Source organism: Schistocerca nitens, chromosome 4, assembly GCF_023898315.1.
Source record: "Schistocerca nitens isolate TAMUIC-IGC-003100 chromosome 4, iqSchNite1.1, whole genome shotgun sequence".
NCBI lineage: Eukaryota > Metazoa > Arthropoda > Insecta > Orthoptera > Acrididae > Schistocerca > Schistocerca nitens.
In genome coordinates, this window is record NC_064617.1 from 874,762,455 (window position 1) to 874,788,126 (window position 25,672).

General features: G+C 39.3%; 1 protein-coding gene across 1 annotated transcript in view; it reads right to left on the reverse strand.

Annotated features, from left to right (window-relative positions):
- Positions 1-25,672, reverse strand: part of LOC126253366 (huntingtin-like) — a 549,449-nt gene that overhangs the window by 430,418 nt on the left and 93,359 nt on the right. The window contains exons 9-11 of the mRNA XM_049954640.1: positions 21,533-21,696; positions 20,417-20,642; positions 14,567-14,763 (exon numbers count right to left, since the gene is read on the reverse strand). Of these exons, the coding sequence (XP_049810597.1) occupies positions 14,567-14,763; positions 20,417-20,642; positions 21,533-21,696 (587 nt within the window). The remainder of the gene's footprint in view (positions 1-14,566; positions 14,764-20,416; positions 20,643-21,532; positions 21,697-25,672) is intronic.

The window sequence follows — 25,672 nt, forward strand, 5'->3', positions numbered from 1 at the left end:
ATACTTTCCGTATGGTCGATTCTAGTTGCCACATGTAGAGAATGAAATGTGGACAAGATACCTAAATTTCATATAAAATTTACTGTATAACAATATCTCATTTAATTTAAGTACCACATAGGTGTCATATGTAATATTGAGAAATATTCCATCTTTCGCGACTGTAACAAAAGTTTTATTTACACCGAGCACGTTTGGCTTTATTCTCAACACTGTGGCAACTAAAATTGGCCATACGGAAAGTATACTCTATGGACTTTTACCTCTGCAAACTCTTCAAAATTTCATGCAATGGTTTACTATATTTAATGCTGCATAATAACTGCGTTGAACATCGAAACAAAATTAAGTCATTTATGGGGGGAAGGTATCACTCAAGAAGATGTGTAAAAATCAAATTTTTGGGGCAAATAGTTTTTGTGGAATCGAATAAGAGTGTCAAAGCAGTTGGAACACCATGTGTCAGCACAGGCTAGCAGTGCAGTGACAAAATCGCGCACAGCGCGGAATGCGGGGAGCACGTCTCTGTAGCAGCGAAAGGGTTAATGCGGCCATGGTGGCTTTACTTCATGAACTGCACGCTCCCCCCTAAAACGTAAGCTTGCAAACTATGCTATACTATGGCACTGCTTCTCTTGGCGCGTGCGTCGTGTGCAACTGGCAATGCAGCAAGCTCCCGCGTCTGGGTGGGCATGCGCGAGCCGCCAAGATAAAAGAATTGAACTATAGTGGAGACCATTACAGTGGGTTGTCAGTTATCAGAGCTATAGTAGAAATCCTTGGGTGACAGAAGAAATATTGAATTTAATTGACGAAAGTAGAAAATATAAAAATGCAGTAAATGAAGCAGGCAAAAAGGATTATAAACGTCTCAAAAATGAGATCGACAGGAAGTGCAAAATGGCTAAGCAGGGATGGCTAGAGGACAAATGTAAGGATGTACAGGCTTATCTCACTAGGGGTAAGATAGATACTGCCTACAGGAAAATTAAAGAGACCCTTGGAGAAAAGAGAACCACTTGTATGAATATCAAGAGCTCAGATGGAAACCCAGTTCTAAGCAAAGAAGGGAAAGCAGAAAGGTGGAAGGAGTATATAGAGGATCTATACAAGGGCAATGTACTTGAGGGCAATGTAATAGAAATGGAAGAGGATGTAGTGAAGATGAAATGGGAGATATGATACTGCGTGAAGAGTTTTATAGAGCACTGAAAGACCTGAGTCGAAACAAGGCCCTGGGAGTAGACAACATTCCATTAGAATTACTGACAGGCTTGGGAGAGCCAGTCCTGACAAAACTCTACCATCTGGTGAGCAAAATGTATGAGACAGGCGAAATACCCTCAGACTTCAAGAAGAATATAATAATTCCAATCCCAAAGAGAGCAGGTGTTGACAGATGTGAAAATTACCGAACTATCAGTTTAATAAGTCACAGCTGCAAAATACTAACGCGAATTCTTTACAGACTAATGGAAAAACTGGTAGAAGCTGACCACGGGGAAGATCAGTTTGGATTCCATAGAAATATGGGAACACGTGAGGCAATACTGACCCTACGACTTATTTTAGAATCTAGATTCAGAAAAGGCAAACCTACATTTCTAGTTTTTGTAGACTTAGAGAAAGCTTTTGACAATGTTGACTGGAATACTCTCTTTCAAATTCTGAAGGTGGCAGGGGTAAAATACAGGGAGCGAAAGGCTATTTACAATTTGTACAGAAACCATTTGGCAGTTATAAGAGTCGAGGGACACGAAAGGGAAGCCATGGTTGGGAAGGGAGTGAGACAGGGTTGTAGCCTCTCCCCAATGTTGTTCAATCTGTATATTTAGCAAGCAGTAAAGGAAACAAAAGAAAAATTTGGAGTAGGTATTAAAATCCATGGAGAAGAAATAAAAACTTCAAGGTTTGCCGATGACATTGTAATTCTGTCAGAGACAGCAAAGGACTTGGAAGAGCAGTTGAACGGAATGGACACTGTCTTTAAAGGAGGATATAAGATGAACATCAACAAAAGCAAAACGAGGATAATGGAATGTAGTCGAATTAAGTCAGGTGATGCTGAGGGAATTAGATTAGGAAATGAGACACTTAAAGTATTAAAGGAATTTTGCTATTTGGGGAGCAAAATAACTGTGGATGGTCGAAGTAGAGAGGATATAAAATGTAGACTGGCAATGGCAAGGAAAGCATTTATGAAGAAGAGAAATTTGTTAACATCGAGTATAGATTTAAGTGTCAGGAAGTCGTTTCTGAAAGTATTTGTATGGAGTGTAGCCATGTATGGAAGTGAAACATGGACGATAAATAGTTTGGATAAGAAGAGAATAGAAGCTTTCGAAATGTGGTGCTACAGAAGAATGCTGAATATTAGATGGGTAGATCACATAACTAATGAGGAGGTACTGAATAGGTTTGGGGAGAAGAGGACTTTGTCGCACAACTTGACTAGAAGAAGGGGTCGGTTTGTAGGACATGTTCTGAGGTATCAAGGGATCACCAATTTAGTATTGGAGGGCAGCGTGGAGGGTAAAAATCGTAGAGGGAGTCCAAGAGATGAATACACTAAGCAGATTCAGAAGGATGTAGGTTGCAGTACGTACTGGGAGATGAAGAAGCTTGCACAGGATAGAGTAGCATGGAGAGCTGCATCAAACCAGCCTCAGGACTGAAGACCACAACAACAACAACAACAACAACAACAACAACATGTAATGGATATTATTGTTGTAAATAGTCTTCACAGGTTTGATGCCGGATCACATTGTGCAAATTTCACAATATTTTCTTGGAGCAACTGTCCAATATCTTCAGGTGGTACAACCTTGCTTGTGGCTAGGTACAACTGACAGTATCCACACACAGATGCCCCATTTTTTTAACACACGCGCTAAGAATGTGCTGCCGCGGAAATCGCGCATGCGCAGTGATTTGCCCTATTCAAACTCCCTCTGCCAAAAATCGCAGAGCAGCTCTCCCGCATGTGCACTGTAAGCTGCGTTTGTCAACAGTGTGGTCAGATGTTACTCACCAACGGCCGTACTAGGCCAGTGTTATAACGGGCCTGTTATCAAAGAATCTTGATTTTTGCATCACGATTTAATAGCAGCCAATGCAGGGTTCCAGGCTGTGCTCAGTTGAAATCCCGTATCCTTGTTGGTGAGATTATCGGCTGTACTGATATGTATTGCTTTCTTAAGCTTCAGTAAAGGGAACTGCCCTAGTAAGTTGAGCGAGGATATTCGGCGTGCGGGAAACGCAGCCGGGAACGGGCAGAGGGACAGTGCTGGTGGAGATGCAAAAACAGACAGTTCAGGTCGAGACACCAAAGGGGGCAATGCTGATGCAGAGGTGAAAGCAGACAGTTCGGCTGGAGACACCAAAGGGGACAGTTCGGATTGAGGCGCAAAAGCGGACAGTCAGTCTTTAGGCAGCTAGGAAGTGAAACGACTTTCAAAATTTCACGTTGTGTGGTATTGCGGGATTTAGTCTCCGAGTGGTGAGCAGCTGCACGCCTGGTGTGAACTCTAAAATTTGCGTAGTCAAGAAGGCGGAGTACTGAGCTTCAGTTTCACAATGGGATTGTGAATGATCAAACTGTGTCAAATGGATATGCACTCGAGTGTAACAGTAACTCTAAATACATCCACTTTCACTATTAGTTTTCTTTCTGAATAAACATTATTCTAACCGCATCGCAACTATGTGGCCTACATCATTTATGGGTCGTTAATCTAGTTCCCTATATTATTACTGTTCTTATATGCTATGTTACCTTTATATTTTGCAGATTTGCCATCAGCCAGACAATTTAACCAAACGATCACAAGTGTCTAATTTAGGGCGTGTAATACGACACACACACCCCCATGAATCACGGACCTTGCCGTTGATGGGGAGGCTTGCGTGCATCAGCGATACAGATAGCCGTACCGTAGCTGCAACCACAACGGAGGAGTATCTGTTGAGAGGCCAAACAAACATGTGAGTCCTGAAGAAGAGCAGCAGCCTTTTCAGTAGTTGCAGGGCCAACAGTTTGGATGATTGACTGATCTGGCCTTGTAACACTAACCAAAACGGCCTTGCTGTGCTGGTACTGCCAACAGCTGAAAGCAAGGGGAAACTACAGCCATAAATTTTCCCAAGGGCATGCAGCTTTGTTATATGGTTACATGATGATGGCGTCCTCTTAGGTAAAATAGTCCCCCATTCGGATCTCTAGGCGGGGACTACTCAGGAGAACATCGTTACCAGGAAAAAGAAAACTGGTGTTCTATGGATCGGAGTGTGGAATGTCAGATCCCTTAATCGGGCAGGTAGGTTAGAAAATTTAAAATTGGAAATGGATAGGTTAAAAGTTAAATATAGTGGGAATTAGTGAAGTTTGGTGGCAGGAGGAACAAGACTTCTGGTCAGGTGAATACAGGGTTACAAATACAAAATCTTAGGTAAAATAGTCCCCCATTCGGATCTCTGGGCGGGGACTACTCAGGAGAACATCGTTATCAGGAAAAAGAAAACTGGTGTTCTATGGATCGGAGTGTGGAATGTCAGATCCCTTAATCAGGTAGGTAGGTTAGAAAATTTAAAAATGGAAATGGATAGGTTAAAGTTAAATATAGTGGGAATTAGTGAAGTTTGGTGGCAGGAGGAACAAGACTTCTGGTCAGGTGAATACTGGGTTACAAATACAAAATCAAATCGGGGTAATGCAGGAGTAGGTTTAATAATGAATAAAAAAATAGGAGTGTGGGTAAACTACTACAAACAGCATAGTGAACGCATTATTGTGGCCATGATAGACACGAAGCCTACACCCACCACAGTAGTACAAGTTTATATGCCAACTAGCTCTGCAGATGACGAAGAGATTGATGAAATGTATGATGACATAAAGGAAATTATTCAGATAGTGAAGGGAGACGAAAATTTAATAGTCATGGGTGACTGGAATTCGGTAGTAGGAAAAGTAAGAGAAGGAAACGCAGTAGGTGAATATGGAATGGGAGTAAGGAATGAAAGAGGAAGCCGCCTGGTAGAATTTTGCATACAGTATATAGCTAACACTTGATTCAAGAATAATAAAAGAAGGTTGTATACATGGAAGAACCCTGGAGATACTGGAAAGTCTCAGATGGATTATATAATGGTAAGACAGAGATTCAGGAACCAGATTTTAAATTGTGTAAGACATTTCCAGGGGCAGATGTGGACTCTGACCACAATCTATTGGTTATGAACTGTAAATTAAAACTGAAGAAACTGCAAAAAGGTGGGAATTTAAGGAGATGGGACCTGGACAAAGTGATTAAACCAGAGGTTGTACAGAGTTTCAGGGAGAGCATAAGGGAACAATTGTCACAAATGGGGGAAAGAAATACAGTAGAAGAAGAATGGGTAGCCCTGAGGGATGAAGTAGTGAAGGCTGCAGAGGATCAAGTAGGTAAAAAGATGAGGGCTAGTAGAAATCCTTGGGTAACAGAAGAAATATTGAATTTAATTGATGAAAGTAGAAAATATCTGACTCGGGAAATATCTTGAGGGAGAGTCAATTCTGACACAAAACTCATTTGTACACGTACAGTCAATTTAGACAAGAAAGTCCCTTGAGAAAACACTGGCTCCTGAACAGAGTAGCAGAGTTACTGTAATGTATGTATCAAAAGATTAAAAACACTTGAGAAACTACAAAAAATGACAAGGAGAAAGAACAGCTTGTCAGAAGACTCAGACCCCAAAATGAGAGAGATCCATCTACTGTCTAAAGTAATAACTAGCCTTTTAAAAGTTAGGATAGTTTTTCCTACTTTCTGTGTCTATCGGAAGTATTTAGGATATTGCCCCCCTTAGGATAAGTACAAGCCAAATGTTATAAGGTATTTTGTTACAGACTGGAGGTCACTATTCCAACTCTGAAGCCGAGTGGACAGTGTTGCTCACTGCCACACAGTGGGTCCAGGTTCTATTCTCACCAAAAAAAAATATACTGAGGGGTTCAAAAAAATGTAACCACTCTTTAGAAGTCCATAATTTGCAAACTAATTGACGGAGTAGTCTCATTTTTGATGAAAGTGTAGCTTAAAGTCCAACTTAAAGATATCACTGTAGGTGTTCAAAATGGTCACCATTAATGGTGACCATGGCGAAATGGTCACCATGGTCACACACAAACGATGCCGCCGAACTGCAGCATGAACTACTGACTGCAACATGTATGGTGGATTCTCGAAGTTCATCCAATGTGCATGGCTATTGTTGATAAACGACGTCCTTTAGTGTTCCCCACAGGTAAAAGTCCAGAGGATTTAGGTCTGGGGAACGTGGTGAATACTCCACAGCACCTCTACAGCCTATCCATCTTCCTGGTAGATTTCCGTCGAGATACGCCCTAACATGATTTTGGTAGTGGTCTGGGGCACCATCTTGTTGAAAGTAAACTCTTCTACCTCCAAACAAGTCTCGGATGGCAGGTAAAATGGATGTCTGAAGCTTCTGAAGGTACACCTCACCGGTACCCCTGCCATCAAAGAAGAATGGCCCAATTAAGCCCCGGTAAGACAACCCACAGCACACATTTACTCCTGGCAAATTCACGGCTTTGTCTACATGAACGTTCGGATTTTCGGCAGCCCAGCAGATGCAATCGTGGCGATTTAATGTACCATTGAGTTTGAACTGTGCCTCATCAGACCACACAATCATCTCTGCAAACTCTTCATCGTTGTGCACCATGTTAGTAAACCACTCGCAGTACTCCATTCTACGATCTGGATCGTCCTCGTTCACTGTGGGTAGCAGTCGTGGGATATACCGTATTTACTCGAATCTAAGCTGCACTTTTTTTTTCCGGTTTTTGTAATCCAAAAAACCGCCTGCGGCTTAGAATCGAGTGCAAAGTAAGCGGAAGTTCTGAAAAATGTTGGTAGGTGCCGCCACAACTAACTTCTGTCGTCGAATATATGTAGCGCTGCGCAGGCATGCTTCGCAGGCACAAAGACAAATACTGGCAACAAAACCTCAGCGTCAGTAAATAAATAAAAAAAAGGTGGAAGACGAGCTTTTTTTTTTTCTCCGCCCCAAGTTTCGACCACTGCATTTTCATACATTATCCAACGAAGTAAATACAAATTCCGTATTGTTCCTCTTCGAACGTAGCAGCATTTCAATGTACTACGAAAATCCGACTGGCAAGACTGTTTGGGATATTTGTCAATATGGCCAACTCTACTTTCTGAATTTTTTCCTAACTGTGAGAAGAAATGGTTGCTAATAGGAACTTTTATGAATTGTGAATCACATGCAGTATTCTCTTCACCATAAGAATAATACGAATATAAACATTTTGCCATGTATTCTTTCGTGTTTGCTGCTATCTCATTTAAATCCTGTCCGCCTAATAAACTACGAAACTAGAGTGAGACAACAGCAGACGCAGAAGAATATACATACCATGTCATGTTTATATTCATATTATTCTTATGCCTAATAGTGATACAGTCAGAAATGAAGCACGGCAATTGACTAGATTTTTAAATCTAAGATGACTCTAATTTCTTTGCATAATGTAATGTACTAAAGAGGCGTCTGCAAAGATTTTCAAACGGAAAAAATTTTTGCTAAATTCTCGTTCAGAACATCTTCTATCATACGCAGTCTATTATTTGGTTCTTGTTGATCATTATCAAAGAAAGCAGCAGTGTAAGTAGCAACGAACAGCAGTCTTTTGCCATTGTTTCGCTAATGAGACGATTCCTCACTTTGTTTTTTTTAATTGTAAGCGGCGGTAGCGTGAACAAAAGCAAGCCATGCCGCGAGCGGCGACAGGCCGTAAACCCTCATTTTCAGAATGCGACAAACAATGCATGACACAGCACAGTAATGCATTTTCAGCTTTGAGTGACGGAAACACCTATAACAAAGAGAACTGCACTTGTCAGATCAAAGAAAAATAAGCAATCAATTCAAACTAGATGAAGCACGTGAAAAAGGAAGGGTACCCGTATAAATACGGACGGAGCGCCTGACGCATAACAACGGCTACCTGGTAAAGCTTAACTACTAAGCTTACGACTCGAACCAAACTACTACAGCTGTATCGTCATTCATTCAACCTAAATTGTGTCTCATATTACAATGGACCAACTTTGTTTCGATTTGAAAGTGCAGCCTAAAACTTTTCTCTCCCCTTGAATTTCGAGTCTCAGATTTCAGGTGCGGCTTAGATTCGGGAAATTTTTTTCCTCGATTTCGAGTCTCATTTTTCAGGTGCGGCTTAGATTCGAGTGCGGCTTAAATTCGAGTAAATACGGTAGCACTTCCACTTTGCTGTCTTCAAAATTCGCCAAACACTTGAGCGACTCACCCCAGTTTCACGGGCACACTGTCTCACAGACTTCTGTGGTGAGTGAGTGAATTGTTGTAACACACGACGGGAGTTAGCTGGACTTGTTACTGTTACAGGTCGTCCAGATCATTGTTTGTGTACATCTTTAACAAAGCCTTCAGCTTCAAATTTCTCTCGAATGCGATGAATCGTTAAATGTGTTTGTGGCTCTGTTTGATACTAATTTCGCCATTGCCGTTGAACCTCATTAATGTTTTCATACTTAAGATACCACTTCAAAACGGACTTCCTTTCATCGAATGTAAGCCTTGCGCCAGCCATGTTTATTCGAGTAACTAGGTGCAACTAGGCAATGGATGAAACCAAATATTCAATATTGCAAAGCCCACAGACCCACAAATCTCCATTCAAGAGTTTGTTACTGGAATGCATTAACCGATACATCTCGTACATCGCATCTTCTGTATATCCCAGTACAGAAGCCTCAAGGAACCACTCTTGAAAAGTACACCCATTAAACCATAATACACTTCAATTAATGCTACTTTGTGAGTGACACTTCATTGTGTCTAGTGATGTGGAAATCTTTCATCCCATCAAGGTTCCACATACTCATTGCTTGTTTTCCAGACACACGTGCAACCTTAGACAACCCTTAAGTATTTGCCTCATTACTCTATACTCTATCAGTCACATCACACTTTTAATATCTGCAACTTGTACCTTATTTTATAAAATAACTCTCACTGCTTCAGTCACTTTTTACCAACATTTATTAGCACAACGTGTTTCGGCAGCATGCTGCCATCTTTGGTGCATCACAGTTACATGTACCTATAACTGTCACACTAATAAATATTAATAAAAAGCAACCGAAGCAGTTAAAGGTGGTATGTCATAAATTTAAAATACAGTCACAGATCTCAAAAACTTCCATAAACATAGAAAAAATTAACTTCTTCTAAGATTATTAAAATTTGTGGCTTACTGTAAATTTTAATTGGTATGATCACAGAGACAATCATTTTTAGTCATTAAAGTGGAGATCGTTAATGCATGCATTTATTGACCAAGCTTCATAGTCCAAAAATTCAGGGCTGGCAGAGTGAACAAAGACTCAAAATAGCTATTTGAAGGCATGTTTAGCATTTTCAAAGCTTTTCTTGAGGCCCCAAGGCACAGGGATACAAGCTGGACAGTAGTTTCTCTTCTGTCAGGACACCCCATGGGAATCAACAGTACACTCTGTGACACTGATGTAAGTGTAAGAACACTCTTTTGGAACTGTACTGTCCTGAGCTCTCTTTTCAATAGCCTTTGCTCTGGTAACTGACAACCCACTGTAATGGTCTCCACTATAGTTCAATTCTTTTATCTTGGCGCATGCCCGCCCAGACGTGGGAGATTGCTGCATTGCCAGTTGCACACGACACATGCGCCAATAGAAGCAGCGCCAGAGTATAGCGTAGTTCGCAAGTTTACGTTTAAGGGGGAGCGCGCAGTTCATGAAGTAAAGCCACCATGGCCGCATTAACCCTTTCGCTGGTACAAAGACGTGCTCCCTGCATTCCACGCTGTGCGCGATTTTGTCACTGCACTGCTCGCCTGTGCAGACACATCGTGTTCCGACTGCTTTGACACTCTTATCATTCCATTCCACAAAAACTATTTGGCCCAAAAATTAGATTTTTACTCCTCTTCTTGACTGATACCTTCCCCCCATAAATGACTTAAATTTGTTTCGATGTTCAACGCAGTTATTATGCAGCATTAAATGTAGTAAACCATTGTACGAAATTTTGAAGAGTTTGCAGAGGTAGAAGTCCATAGCGTATACTTTCCGTATGGTCGATTTTAGTTGCCGCAATGTTGAGAATGAAATGTGGACAAGATACCTAAATTTCATATAAAATTTACTGTATAACAATATCTCATTTAAGTACCACATAGGTGTTTTTGGGCCAAATAGTTTTTGTGAAATCAAATGATAAGTGTGTCAAAGCAGTGGGAACACCATGTGTCTGCACAGGCAAGCAGTGCAGTGATGACAAAATCGCGCACAGCGTGGAATGCGGGAAGCACGTGCCTGCAGCAGCGAAAGGGTTAATGAAGAGACAAAGCACTAGAAATTTCAAAAAATTGCATTCAAACGAATATAATTAGTGAAGTAAGACACTTCGCTATTGTTTTTAAATAAAGAAAATATTAAGCACCACTCGAGGTTTGAACCCTTCTTTCGCTTACTAACCCAACGCCTTAACCGTTACGCTAATGCAGCTCGCCCTACAATGTAACCCCATGAGGACTGTAACATGTCATGCAAAATACTGACAAACACTGTTGGTATGACTATGAAATACCCATGCTTTGTCGAAGTACAATAGGAAATAAACAATTACCGCTGTTCTTTATTGCGAAAAAGTGGTTCGTGAGATTGATACAAACACCTTTCCTTGCTATCGCCTGAATTAGGAGTCTTACTGCTTGTTTGATTTAATTAATTAATAGAATATGAAGCAATTGGTATAAAGAATGTTTTTTCAAAACTTTCTATAAAAGAAAGTCTGCTATCAAGACATTGCTTTTGTTCTATTACTTTATTTATGACTGAACGTTTCTAAAACTGAAGACACTCGTCCATGCTCTGCACTGCAGTTGAGATCTGGCAACGTCGTTCTCTGTTCATTGGCTGACTGTGTTTTGTGACGTCAGATGCACAGAACGAACCTAAACTTGGCCGCCAACGTAAATGATGCACACTTTAGTGTACCAGTTTAAAAGGCCACATCAAAACAATTAGGGAATATTCAATTGGTCGTATCAAGTAACTGTTTACATAGAATACTTACTTTCAAGTCATTTGTCTTCTATTTGTACAAATTCCTTTCATCAGATTTAAGTACTTGGGAAAGCAATCGCCATTATAATCTTCTATCAGTGTACATTAAGAAGAGTACGCCGAGAGCTGTGGTGTCTTCCAATAAGGTAATATTACAGCTAGTACAGGTATCCACTATCTCATCACCAGTCAAAGATGTACCCAAGATTTACCACAGGTCAGTAAGGAAGTAAGAATATCACAAGTCTTGTCAAATGTGCCATCATAAGCAAACTAAAAACCTCCATCAGGAGGAGAGGGGGGGGGGGGGGTGTTTGACTCTGGGCAGTGTAGTATATACGTCAGATACAACAATGCCAACACATAGCGTCAGTTATCCTAACGTGCTGTGCTGCACAAAGTCGTGTTAGACTTTTATGCTGATTTGTTTCAAGTCTGCAGCATAGTGTATGAGGACAAGAGACTGACCACAAATGCATGTTGTATGAAATAGCTATGTTCTAGAACATGAGTGGTCAACCTTGTTTACTTCCCACCCAGTTTTGTACCTCCGTAAGGATTGCCCACCAGTTACACAGTAATGGTGTTTTGCAAAGTAGGGATGTAACTTTGAGAAATAGCCCATCACCTAGAACAGTGGTATTCAATCTGGTCCTTAGTGCCCACTAGTGGGAATTCCAGCTACCACTTTACTTTGCAAAGGTTATAAGGTAGAGTTACAACAAGCTAAAGCATATAATAATAATTACATACCATACACTTTACGTACATTTTTTATGAAAACCTACTGAAATGTTTTCAAAACCCCTACTGCCTACCACCCACCACGGAAGTTGGAATGCCCACTAGTTGGTGCTAGGGAACAGGTTGACTACAGCTGCTGTAGATGATGGTAAACTCTACACCTGGTTCCAAAGCTGCATCCCCTTCCTTATTTCCTCACCGATGCCAGCTGACTAACACAAATATATTTTAACCAATCTAGACCTCAAACCACCTGACTCCCAACTTACCCTATGTACACAGTCACTGGTATCTATTCTAACCTCTCCATCTATCACAACTAAATATAAGAATACAGATTCTTTCTTCTTTTCCATCTTCACTTTGAGGTTTAAGCTACAGCTTGTACCAACTCCTCCTTGACTCTCAGACAGCAAAGTAGGACTTCCCCCAATATGAAACAAGCAAATCACAAGGTGGCAATTTAACTACTCAGGCATAGACAGTGTAATGTGGCAGACGAGGAAATGATATTATGAAATTATCCATGACAGGACAGATGGTCATCTTGATACACTGGGTGCAGATAGAACACGTATTTTGTAGATAACTGCTAACATGTTCAGTCTTAATTCCACTTGAATATTAGTTTATAATTACTTTATGGTCAATTAGGCTTGTTTTCAGTTGATTACTTTACGTTAATTTACTTTTGTAGAAAATTCCAGGAAAATCAGTTCCTGAAATAACTTTTCTAAGCTGATTACCCCAGAAGTGATAGACGAATAATGTTCAATGTTAAGTCAAGAGTCAGTATAAATGTTAGCTCAAAATTTATTTTGTAATAAAAAATAAAATTACTCTTTTTAAACTAAATGTTAACACTATATAATGCATAAAATTTAATAAAGAAAATCGTATTCAACTATGATTTAAAGCATGTAAACAGAATTTACATTTGTCATCTAACTTTTTCTTCAATACTTGAACTTAAGTAAAAGTATAATTTTTAATTGTAAGATTAATCACATTTAAGGACTAAAAATGTGTGCAAAACACTTCAGTTACTGTACGACAGAAATAAGCCAGCAGCAGAGGCCACCACAGCTCAGTTGTGCTCATTTTGTTCCAGATATTTTATTGCTGTCTTAGCTGTAAACATGAGTCAGCTTTATTGAAGATTTTAGTACCACTCTGTGTGAAAATTTGTAAAAAGTTACATTTTACATTACTGGAGATATTAAAGAATACAAAACAACATCAAATGGAAATATTCAACTGGATATTACAAAACTATCCCCAAGGCTGATATAGATTTAGTTGTCCATTATAATTCAATGCTTTTGGTTCTTGGTGATGTACATTGCAAATGTGTTCCAATAAATTCATCTGCAGTATTTTTTAAAGTCGACAGGAATATAAACGATTTTTGGTACTAATGAATGCTAACATCACAACTGGGAAGCACCATTATGGAGATCAAAAATTCTCAAAATTTTTAAGAGGGGCATTTGAAAAGTCCGTGCAAAACTAAAAACTACTTACGTGTTTGGGGTAAATTTTTTTTAATTTTTTGACATAGTCTCCTTTTAGACTTATACACTTTGTCCAACGCTGTTCTAATTTGTTGATTCCTTGCAAATAATAGGAATTGTCCAAGTCTGCAAAATAGCTATTAGTTGCTGCAATCACCTCCTCGTCTGAATAAAATCTTTGTCCTGCCAGCCATTTCTTCAAATTGGGGAACAAATAGTAGTCCAAGGGAGCCAAGTCTGGAGAATAAGGGGGCTGCGAAAAGAGTTGGAATCCTATTTCCATTAATTTTGCGACCACTACTGCTGAGGTGTGTGCTGGTGCATTGTGGTGATGGAAAAGGACTTTTTTGCGGTCTAATCGCTGTCAATTTTCTTGCAGTTCGGTTTTCAAACAGTCCAGTAACGATGAATAATATGCACCTGTAATAGTTTTACCCTTTTCCAGACAGTCGATGAGGATTATCATCTACAAATCCCAATTGACAGTCGCCATGACCTTTCCGGCCAAAGGAATGGTCTTCACCTTTTTTGGTGCAGATTCTCCCTTTGTAACCCATTGTTTCGATTGTTCTTTGGTCTCAGGAGTATAGTAATGTATCCATGTTTCATCCACAGTGACAAAACGATGCTTAAAGTCCTGCGGATTCTTCCTGAACAGCTGCAAACCATCCTTGCAACACTTCACACGATTCCATTTTTGGTCAAGTGTGAGCAACCGCAGAACCCATCTTGCGGATAGCTTTCTCATGTCCAAATGTTTATGCAAACTATTATGTACCTGTTCATTCGAGATGCCAAACACAAAGAAGTAGACCAATATGGCTGAAACTCCGTATGTGTTCTTTCCAAAAATGCTACTAACTAAACATGGCCTCGATATGAGCCAGTGGTGCCATCTCTCAGACTTTGCACGGACTTTTCAAACGCCCCTCATATAGTAAAAGAAAAATTATAAACTTTCCTTTTAATAATCTAAAAAGTACTCTTTTTTAAATTCCAGCACACATTCATTAATAAGCATTGTTGAACTGCATACAGGTATTGAAACACAAACATATAAAATTCCTAAATTTTTACATGTTAGGCTTGCTTAAAGGATGCAGAGAATACAATGCAACTTACCTTTATCAGCAATGTTATTAAATATGGGAGAATGATGTTCTTTGGTGCTTTGCTGTCTTTCATTACATCTCCAAAACTTTTCGTATGTTTTGTCAAAATTGATCTCATAAAATTTCCCACAATTAGATTTGTAACACCTCTTAATTGAGGATCAACATGGTCAGAAAAAAGCAAGACATCAGTCAAAGGCTGTGCTCCTGAAAGACAGGGAAAAAGATATTATCACAGTTCACAAAACTAAAAAGTATTTTGACAGAATACAGTCATCTGCAAAGGGGAAAACAGTGCACCCTGACTAAACCTGTGATAGAGTTTCTCTTTAGCACTTTTGAATGGTTAGCCAGAAGAATTCAATTAAACTTGTCCAAGAGCATATCTTTCATAAGGCTTGTTGGCCGATACCAAAAACTTTAACAGAGAGCAATTACATTCATGTGGGGTCAATATATAGTTAATTTGTGCACAAGCAAGGAAGGGGAGGGGTTCAAAAATCTTGGTACATAAATGACTTACTATTTGGAAAAAAGTAATGAAGTATTTGTTGGATAAGACATCCTAGCATGCTTAGCGATGATGTGTGTGTGTGTGAAGGGGTTACATGTGAAATATATCAAAAACTGACTGTAGACAAATATAAGATTGGGATAAGTCAGTAGCTGGGCAATGCCACACCTAGTGAACATAAAATGTATCTTGCTCAGTTTTGTAGGTGCTTGGGTTATCTTTTGAATGTACAACACTAATTGTATAAGGAAACTAAAGTATATGAAGAGTTTTCCCAGAAGTGTTCCAAAATTACACTGAAGTGCCAAAGAAACTGGTACGGTACAGGTTGTTGTTGTTGTGGTCTTCAGTCCTGAGACTGGTTTGATGCAGCTCTCCATGCTACTCTATCCTGTGCAAGCTTCTTCATCTCCCAGTACCTACTGCAACCTACATCCTTCTGAATCTGCTTAGTGTATTCGTCTCTTGGTCTCCCTCTACGATTTTTACCCTCCACGCTGCCCTCCAATGCTAAATTTGTGATCCCTTGATGCCTCAAAACATGTCCTACCAACCGGTCCCTTCTTCTAGTCAAGTTGTGCCACAAACTTCTCTTCTCACCAATCCTATTCAATACCTCCTCATTAGTTACGTGATCGGTACAGGTATGCATATTAAAATAAAGCAACATTTATATAATACCACAAGTGTCTGGTGGAGTTGTTAGATCAGCTACTCCTGCTAAAATGGCAGGTTATCAAGACTTAAGTGAGTTTGAACGTGGTGTTATAGTCGGCGCGCAAGTGATGGGACAGAGCATCTCCGAGGTAGCGATGAAGTGGGGATTTTTCCCTTATGACCATTTCACGAGTGATCTGTGAATATCAGGAATCTGGTAAAACATCAAATATCTGACATCGCTGGAAAAAAATCCTGCAAGAACGAGACCAATGATGATAGAAGAGAATTGTTCAACATGACAGAAGTGCAATCCTTCCACAAATTGCTGCAAATTTCAATGCTGGGCCACCAACAAGTGTCAGCGTGCGAATCATTCAATAAAACAACATTGATATGGACTTTTGGAGCCAAAGGCCCACTCATGTACCCTTTACGGCAGCACGACACAAAGCTTTACGCCTCACCTGGGCCCATCAACACCAATGTTGGACTGTTGATGACTGGAAAAATGTTGCATGGTCGGACTAGTCTCATTTCACGAGCGGACGGACGTGTACGGGTATGGAGACAACCTCATGAATTCATGGACCTGCACGTCAGCAGGGGACTGTTGAAGCTGGTGGAGGCTCTGTAACGGTGTGAGGTGTGTGCCGTTGGAGTGATATGGAACCCTTGATATGTCTACATATGACTCTGACAGGTGACACATATGTACGCATCTTGTCTGATTGCCTGCATCCATTCATGTCCATTGTGCATTCCGACGGACTTGGGCAATTCCAGCAGGAGCAATTCCAGCAAGACAGTGCGACACCCCACACATCCAGAATTGCTACTGAGTGGCTCCAGGAACACTCTTCTGAGATTAAACACTTCCGCAGACCACCAAATTCCCCACACATGAGGATTATTGAGCATATCAGGGATACAATGCAATGTGCTGTTCAGAAGAGGTCTCCATCCTCTCATACTCTTACATTTTTATGGACAGCGCTGCAGGATTCAGTGTTAGTTCCCTCCAGCACTACTTCAGACATCAGTAGACACCATGCCATGCCATGTTGCAGGAATCTGCGTGCTCGCAGGGGGCCTACACAATATTGGGAAGTTTCTTTGGTTCTTCAGTGTATTTAAATGTAAAAACCTACTTTAGAGATATCAAGAAGACAAAAATTACTTTCAGCTGATATTAGATCCAATTATGCTTTAAAAATCAACATGGCACAGGAAAGAAAAGCAATACATGAACTTGTTAAAAATATCTGATGCAATAATATTCACTGAAGAACAGACAGAAACAAAGGATAGTTCTGAGACAGTATAAAATATACGTGAATCATTTCCCTGTAGCAATAGATCTTAATAAATGTAGAAATGAAAAAGAAAAGTTATGCATTAAGTGAATGGTATAATTTCATTTGCCAAAAGCATTAGGCATCGTTGAAGTTCAAAATCGATGTCAGAAGATAAGGTTAGAAATTTTGCAAAGTAATTTTCAACTCCTCTACTCTTCATTAAAGTTTTGAAAATCTGATGAGATAAACATTCGTTTTCTTTAACTGTAGGTGAGGCAACTTCTCTGCAACATTTCCCCTATCAGACTCAATATCTGCACATGTATCAGCATTCGAAGAATATTTGTAGTTTGTGAGGTGTAGTGGCAACGAGAAGCCGGATCATACATATCTGTAAACCTAAATATTCAGGCATGTAGTTAACATTACCCAGCAGCAATCCTGAAATCCCATGAATAAATGGAAAACAGAATTGTGGGTAGTTCTTATATGGATTTCAATTAAGTTGTCTCCTCCACTTTCACCACTCTCCAAATTGAAACAAGAAAAATCTCAGATCCCAGGTGACAGATGTTGGCATGAACCAAGATCTGCATTTGGCATCCCTCACCAGTCTCCATCACTCCCAGTATGGTCTCTTTCATCAGTTCCTCCACAAATACATGCCTATGGCACACATACGATTCCTCTCCCTCCAGTAAAACTATTTCATTTCTATCACAGAGTTAACACTGTAAGTGGCTCCAGCGAGCAATACCTTGACCCCTTCTTTCCCGTCAACGGCTACCCTAACCTCAACGAAACACACAGGATGCTAGGAAGATTAAAATCTTGCTGCACAAAATTAACTAGACGGCATTGAGTGAGAACAGTCTACAATTCTAACTCATCATCATTGGAACAAAAATGCTCCAAATACATTTCTTAAAGGTGGGTGTCTAGTGTTTTAGCACAAACAATTTTTTCTGCAAAACAGATCATTTTCCGTGCACAGGCTACCGCGTGATTGTTAGACAGTATTTTAGGATTCTCTAGCTCCCAACAGGAACTAGTTTATTCAATTCTTGCCTTCGGGAGGCAAGGGGGGGGGGGGGGGGGGGCTACAATGTTGACTGTTGATACATCACGCCTGCACTTTTGTACCCTCAGATGCATAGCCTCATAGAAAGGTCTCTTTGGGAGCCTGGATGAGTCTTGTCACTTTAGATACCTCTCAAGGTGTCACATATTACCACAATACTCTGCACTCACAAAACATATTGCTTGTAGAGCCTATACTTCCTTGTTCGGTATTTTCATTTTCGTGCCTTGCTTAGCCATAGTCAACCTCCTCCTCTTTACACCTTGTTAGAGAAATATGTGGCACTGGTCAAAGTCGTAACAGATACAAAAGATCTACTGCCAATAAATTTATTATTTACCAGATTCTACCCTGAATAGCATACTGATCCAAGACACAACACACAGTCTTGCATTCTGATTAAAGTTATCAGCAACTGAGGGTAATAAAGTTTCTAAATAAAGTAACTTGCTTTCATGAAGCCCAATATTAAAATATGTAACTAATATTGGTCTTCATACTTATTTTGTTAGAGAAAAAGAATTCATTTTTTCATGATTACTGTTTCAAAAATTATTCAATAATTCTATGTAAATCCTACAGAGGGGCATGAAAAATGAATCAAAAGAAAAATTCAATTGAGAAAACTGAACTACAAAGGGATGGAATAGTGACCACTGCTAACATTTAAGAGGTAAAATTCCAAGTATGCCTGACAGAACCGATTAAATGTGATCTCTCACAAAACAAAAATTTGGCAGAATGCCCAGAAGCACACTATTAAAGAACCACTAAAAAGTAGAAAATACACTGGCTGTCCAAAACAATTTATTCCTGGCATATAAGAGATGTTAGCGAAATGGCTATGGCGGCAGCCTGAATTGTAAACAACAGTTGCACATTCGACCAGTATATTGTGTGCAGGTAGCGTTAGGCTGTGCAGCCAAAGTGTGCCAACATTGTTGTGTCACAAATCACAATGGAGAAACGTCTCTTCATCAAGCTTAAAGACATTCTCCAGAATGGTTTGCAGATGAGAAAAGTGTGTGCAGTGTCTGTCGCACACACCCTGACTCCCACACCAAACCAATGACTCGGGACACCTGCAGCAACTTGATTGAAATACAACATGCAGACAATTCTTTACTACAAAAAACCATCACAGGTGACAAGACCCAGTGTTGTCAACACAAACCTACCACAAAACAGCAAAGTACAGAATTTCACATGAAGGATTAAATGCTTTGACAGCATAATCCACATCCAAGATAATGTGACGTGAGACGAACTACATCCCATAGAACGACTTTTCTGTCACTTTCATACAGTTTTATGAACATTCTGTGCATTTTACTCAAGTGAGGGATAGTATGACAAACAAGTGAAGCATTAGTACTGTAATCTTAGCCCTATTGCTTTTAATCGAGTCTCAAAAATTTTTTTGCCTGGTGGGGTACACTTTGAGGATACCTTGCATCCACCTACTGGATTTAACCTCTCTTAAAAACACACACACACACATACACTTTTCAGAATGATAGAATTTTATCATCATTTTTTCTGTCTTCATATCCTTTTCTTCTTTCTTCCTTGCTCCTAACTGCATTATTCCTAACACTTTTTACTCTGTCCCTTCAATAGCCTCTGCAAAGAAGCCGTCAAAGTACCAAAAGTAATTTCACCTGTGAGTAAATCATTTATTGAAGGACACACATGATGCACTTAATTTATGAATCAGTTTTTTAAGAGTATTTCTTATCATGTGATAACTGAAGTGTACTATAAACTATAACATATTGTTCCATGATTCTCAACAGTATGGTTTCGACAATTCCTATTGTACCTGCGACATTAATAACTTGAGTAAGTCTTCTGCCATAACTTCAATAACTGAGATGGTGGAGGGAGGTTACATACTGTTTTAGACATTTTATCTTTCATCTTTTTCTCCCCTCATCCTCGCAACAGTTTAGGTCACTCTCAATTTCAGGGCCAAGTAACCTGTCCCTTCTTTTCAATTTTACACATCCCATCCTCCTTGCTACCCCAAGAATGCATTGCAGCAATGATATGAAGTGCAATTTCTACTTCTGAGTGTTTCTATCAGAGCTACCTGGAATTTTGTTTCCTGCAGATAAATACTCATCACACACTGTTTTCTTGTGAAATACATGGAAACAACATTTACACCAATTTTTAAAAAGTTCTGGAATTTTCAAACTGAAATTGAGCACTATATTTAAAAGATATTTACATACTTTTCAAACCTGAACTAACCACAACGCCAGCCTGTAAACATACAAACAGTTTTCTTGAATGTATTACACATACCTTCAGAAAGTTGCTTCACTTTGTCAACAGGTAGCAGGATAATATCTGGTGCCAAGCGCACGATGCTGGAGATACAGCTGAGTGCTAATGCTTTAACACTGACCCTTACACTCTTGTCCGGCATTGTATGTCCCGTCACACCCGTCAACAGGAAGGAAGCTGCGAGGTGACGAGCACAGTAAATAAGTGGAATGTCACTGTCAGTGAAGCTCCCTACATCACAGTCCTGCAAAATGTAACAGTTTTTATTTAATTTCCCTGAGCTCTGCCAACAAATTCTAAAACTGATAACAAAATTCATATTTTCATTTTCTGCTCTTGGTTTCAATTTTTCAGTGCCTTCAGAGCCCAAAGCAGCATAGAGTACAAGAGCCTCAATTCCTATTAACTAATTCCAAAATGTTTGAACATTTCCCACATGAAAAATTGCAATGCATAATCCATTGCTGTTTTTACAAAGCCTCATGTACTCTTTGTCTAAAACACTCTAATTTATATCGCTGTAGTAATACTAATGACACAAGAGTTAGCAAAACTCATTGTCAAATGGCTACAAGATTTCATGTTGTCCTTGTTGGTCTCAATAAAACAACAAAAATGCAGTTAATTAATGCTTTGCATGTATGTGACTGGTTAATCACTCACTTTGATCAAATCAAGAAGAAATATGGAAATAGCAGAACCCTAAAACACTTGAAGGAGAATGTCTGGACAAGATCCCGTCTCAATTCAAGCATCACTGTGAAACATATACACAACTTTGAGTCCTTAGGATTTGATTATAGAGCAGCCATGCAATCTACAGAACATACTTTCATAGAGTCACCTCTCTGGAAGACCACAGAGTCAGCCAGTGACCAAAATGAAAAGAGAAAATCTGTTTGGACTGATTTCATTCATTAGATGTTAAAGCTATGACACTTTCAGTTAGTTTCATTTCCTGTGCTAATTATTTATTAGTGCCCTACCTGAGATGTTTTAAATTATGCACAACATTAATCACAGATACTGTCATTCCAAAATGATGCATCTAAATAAAAATAATCAATTTGTGATAATGAACAACCTACAGACATAGAATACGCTGAAACACTGTAGGAGAAGTAGTGAAAGTACCTGAAACGGAACATCTATCTGATTGGCAGTTGGTGATGGAGACCCACTATACAGCATTGATTCTTCCTGTGACTCTTCACTTTGTACTGATGACTGCAGCTGCACCACCGGTGGTCGATTAGGAGCTGCAGGTAATGACACCTCGCTACATGTGTCAATGTCATCTAGAAAATAAATATTAAAAAGTCATTATATGGTGTTGTCCAAAATTTAAATGCACTCACTTTGTTGTTACCCACATTCTGGCTACCACATTACTTACAAGAACATAAGACATAAATGAGAAGGGATTAAATGCACCATACATCAATGAACAAATAAAAAGTGTAGTTTTTCATTTTTCCCCCTTGTCTAAATGTTTATATTATTTATGTTAGAAGCTCTTTATTTTTCTTTAAAAAGGCCTTCTGCCTTTTGCAACCTTTTCTAGAATGTCTTTTACCCTTCTGCAACTATTTAACTTACAAGATTTCTATAGTCATCCACCTCTTCAAAAGTCTTTTATGCAAGCTTCTAGCCATCCAGAATATATACCCCACGTGAACACTTAGTTTTATTTTTGCTTAAGTGCATGTTTCAGCCATCAGCTAGCACATGTTCTGTCACATTAAGCACCTGGCTCAATAACAGTTCATTCTCTGTATCACTGCAACATCAATAGTGAATAGTTTTCAAACTCATGTATAATGAAAACTGATGTATTTCCTTATTAGCTGCTGGCAGAGATTAATTTGTTTAAAAATAATAACAACTATATTTTATACAAACAAACCAATCATACATCAATAATGCAATGCAAGAGACAATGAAGGGGCAAAGGACTTATAGTCCACTTCATTACAATGAAATCCGCATCACTTAATTGATTATAAGCCACAAAAAGTTCATTAGAGTACACATTAAATTAATACCTCCAAAGATCCAATTTTTCCATGGAGGAACATTTTTTATCTGAACTACGGCAATCACTTACTGCCGACAGCTTTAACTCAATATTTAAGGTGCTCTTGTAACCCATTACTGATAAAATCTTTTCAGATTAGCAGCCAAGTAACAAGATCATCTTGAAGTAGTAGACTGTTTCAGTAAATTTCATACATTTCACCTTCAGACTAAAGTTGCAAAATCTGTGTGTTTGTTAAAAAATAAAGTAACTATTAAAAAACTTCAACCGAAAGTTATTCAAAACACTAACACGCAATGTACACACCTCAACAGAAGTTTGGAATGTCATAGAGTTTACTACAATGACTTCTTACAGTACACCCATTGAGATTTGTACAATGCATTATTAACAAAATAAACATAATTCCTTCTGAAAACAAGAACGATTTTTGTTACTTACAAAAACTTATTACAAAACAAAGCAGTCTCTCTCCTAAATGTACATCTTCAAAACAAAAACAGTGCAAATCTTTATCTCATGATGATGATTATCAGTCCTTACTAGTGAGTATGTCCTCCCCGCACATGGATTAGATCTTTCACTCTGTGAGGCCTGCTCTGGATGAGACCATCAAGTTTATCTTGGGGTATGAGGTCCCACTTCTCAATGGCAGCTTCAGTGACGTTCTGAATAGTGTCAGGTGGATTCAGACACTATGCAATGATCACCTTCAACAAGTCCCTTGCATGCTCAGGGGCTGATGCAGTCAGTTGATGTTGCATCTTTGAAGATACTGAGACACTGCTGTAGTACTGTGCAATCTTGCAGCATCATCAACTAGGATGAAGCTGTCAATGACTTCACGTTTGTAGGGCCTTACACTCATTAGTCAGACCTCTTCAAGGTATTGGGGCCCAGCCAAATTGCCGTAGAAGAGAATTAGTGGGGTCTGCTGTCCTGTCATTACTGCTGCCCAATTCGTTACACTTCCACCTCCAAACAGATGGGCTGCCTGAATGTATCGGCATTCCTGGTGCTATCTAGTGCTTCTCCAAACCCTAACACGTCTAGTGTCCGGTCAAAAACCAATCCTGGTCAAGTCAGAAAACATGACATTACTCCACTCTGCAATGGTCCAATGTTAATGTGCAAGAGCTCAGGTCCTTCGATTGCATCGGTTCCATTGGTTCTGTGAAAAATTTCTCATTGGTCTTCTGGAATGATGACCACCCTGACGCAATCTTCTATGCACTGATATATGGATCCCTGTTACGTGGGAGAAAACATTTATGGCAGTTGATACTTGGTCTCTGCGAGCTGACAGTTGGAGGAAACAATCCTGCACTGGTGTTGTCATGTGAGCATGACCACTGCAAGGTCTATTGTTCATGTTTCCCATCTCTCTGCACTTTCTCCATATCTCAGACACACCACTTTGAGTGACATGTAACCGAGTGGCAACATCTTGATGGGTATGATCTGCTGAAAGTAAAGCCACTATCCTGATTCTATCAAAGCGTTGTGTGCCTTTATGTGACATGTTACTGCAGTGCTGAACACAAACTGAATGAAGCTGCTGTTGATACTGAACTGCCTCTGATGTGGCTGCTGTGGTAGTGTTATCTTTACGTAATGGGGAAACAGACACAAAGCATGCCAGTAGTAAATACTGTCTAGAATATGGGCTCTAAATGGATAATGTGTAAAGTACCTACAGCAATGAGACCTCTAGTATCATAGACTAAATTTTACAATAGTATTCCAAACTTTTTTTGAGCAGTGTATTTTTTTACCAAACTACATATCTAAAGATTATGATTAAAGTTCTGTAATTCTGTTAAATTTCTAACAGGTTACTTTTTAAGAGGGTAAAGAGGAATAGGTTGGGAGAGGTTGTAAAAGTGGAGGATTGGGGGCAGTGGCAGATAACTACAAACCCTAGGTTAAGAAAAATTCACTTATTATGAAGGGGTATCGAAGCAAAGATGAAGTAGAAAATATAATGTAGTTAGGTATTTGTGTGTTCTGAGTATTTCCGAATATTGAAACTGTGGCCTCTGTTTATAATGTGGAATCAATCAAAAGATAGCAGGAGCTCAAAGATAATGCATTAGTAAGCACAGTGCCAACACTAGATCACAAACATATGAGTGAGAAGATAATAAGAGATAAGAGGCAGAAGAGAAAATGAGAAAATGAGAAATGGAAAGCAAAGTGCAAGCATTTTGGGAAATGAAAGAAACTCTTCCTTACTTACATACATACATGAATGTCTGCCTATATCTGTCTGTCCAACTCCCATTATTTCACCTTTCAGGGGTGTCAATTCCTTGTCTGTACCTACGCTGATATCTTTCTGTGTCTCCAGGCCTTTACCAAGCACATCATATCTTCTTGTAATTCTTGGTCTGAGTATTCATACTGAATGGGTGTCTGCTGTAGACAGGAAGATATTGTTGAATGGTTTCATTCCGACTGGATCCTAGATGCAAGCTCAAAGACATGGAGGCCAACATTAAGGAAGACAGACGGATATATGGAGAAGAGCATGATGTTTTTAGTTTGGAAAAGGAGTTGAGCTGCAATATGCAGTGGATAAGTTCTACTTGATGACTGAATCCAAATCACAAAATTTTTCATTCAGCTTTGCCTCCCTTCCTCGACATTTTTCAGACACAAGCCTTTTCTATGGCGCCTCATAAATTATCCATAAAAGTAACGGCATGTAGTTCCAGAATGTACAGAACTACTTTTAATGCTGATAGTGAAAGTTACAAATTGATGAGGATTACAGAAAACTAAAAATCAACAAACAGAACTCACAATAAAGCAGCAAATATCACAACACAAAACATGTTGCAGAGTTTAATGAAGGATAGGAATGCAGCAATCAGTCGCGAACCCACTCGTTTTTCATTATTCTTGCATATACAAATTTCAACTATAAACAGCCATCTTCAGTGCTAAAGTATGAGGAAATTACATAATCAGATTAACATAAAACACCATGTTATCCAATAGTGATGATCCATCCTAGTCAACATACTATTTGAGAAAGTTACCATCCAACAAACTTGCAGCACTAGATGTCACTATATGACTTTACTGGTGTATGTGCAAAAGGAAACTTAAGTGGTTGTTTACAACAAATAAAGTAGTCTCAGTTTGCACCGTGTAGTATGCAGAACACTCTTTGTATTACAAAAATAACTAACCCACTTTAATTCCAATATAGCAGTTTAAAAACCTTTTTT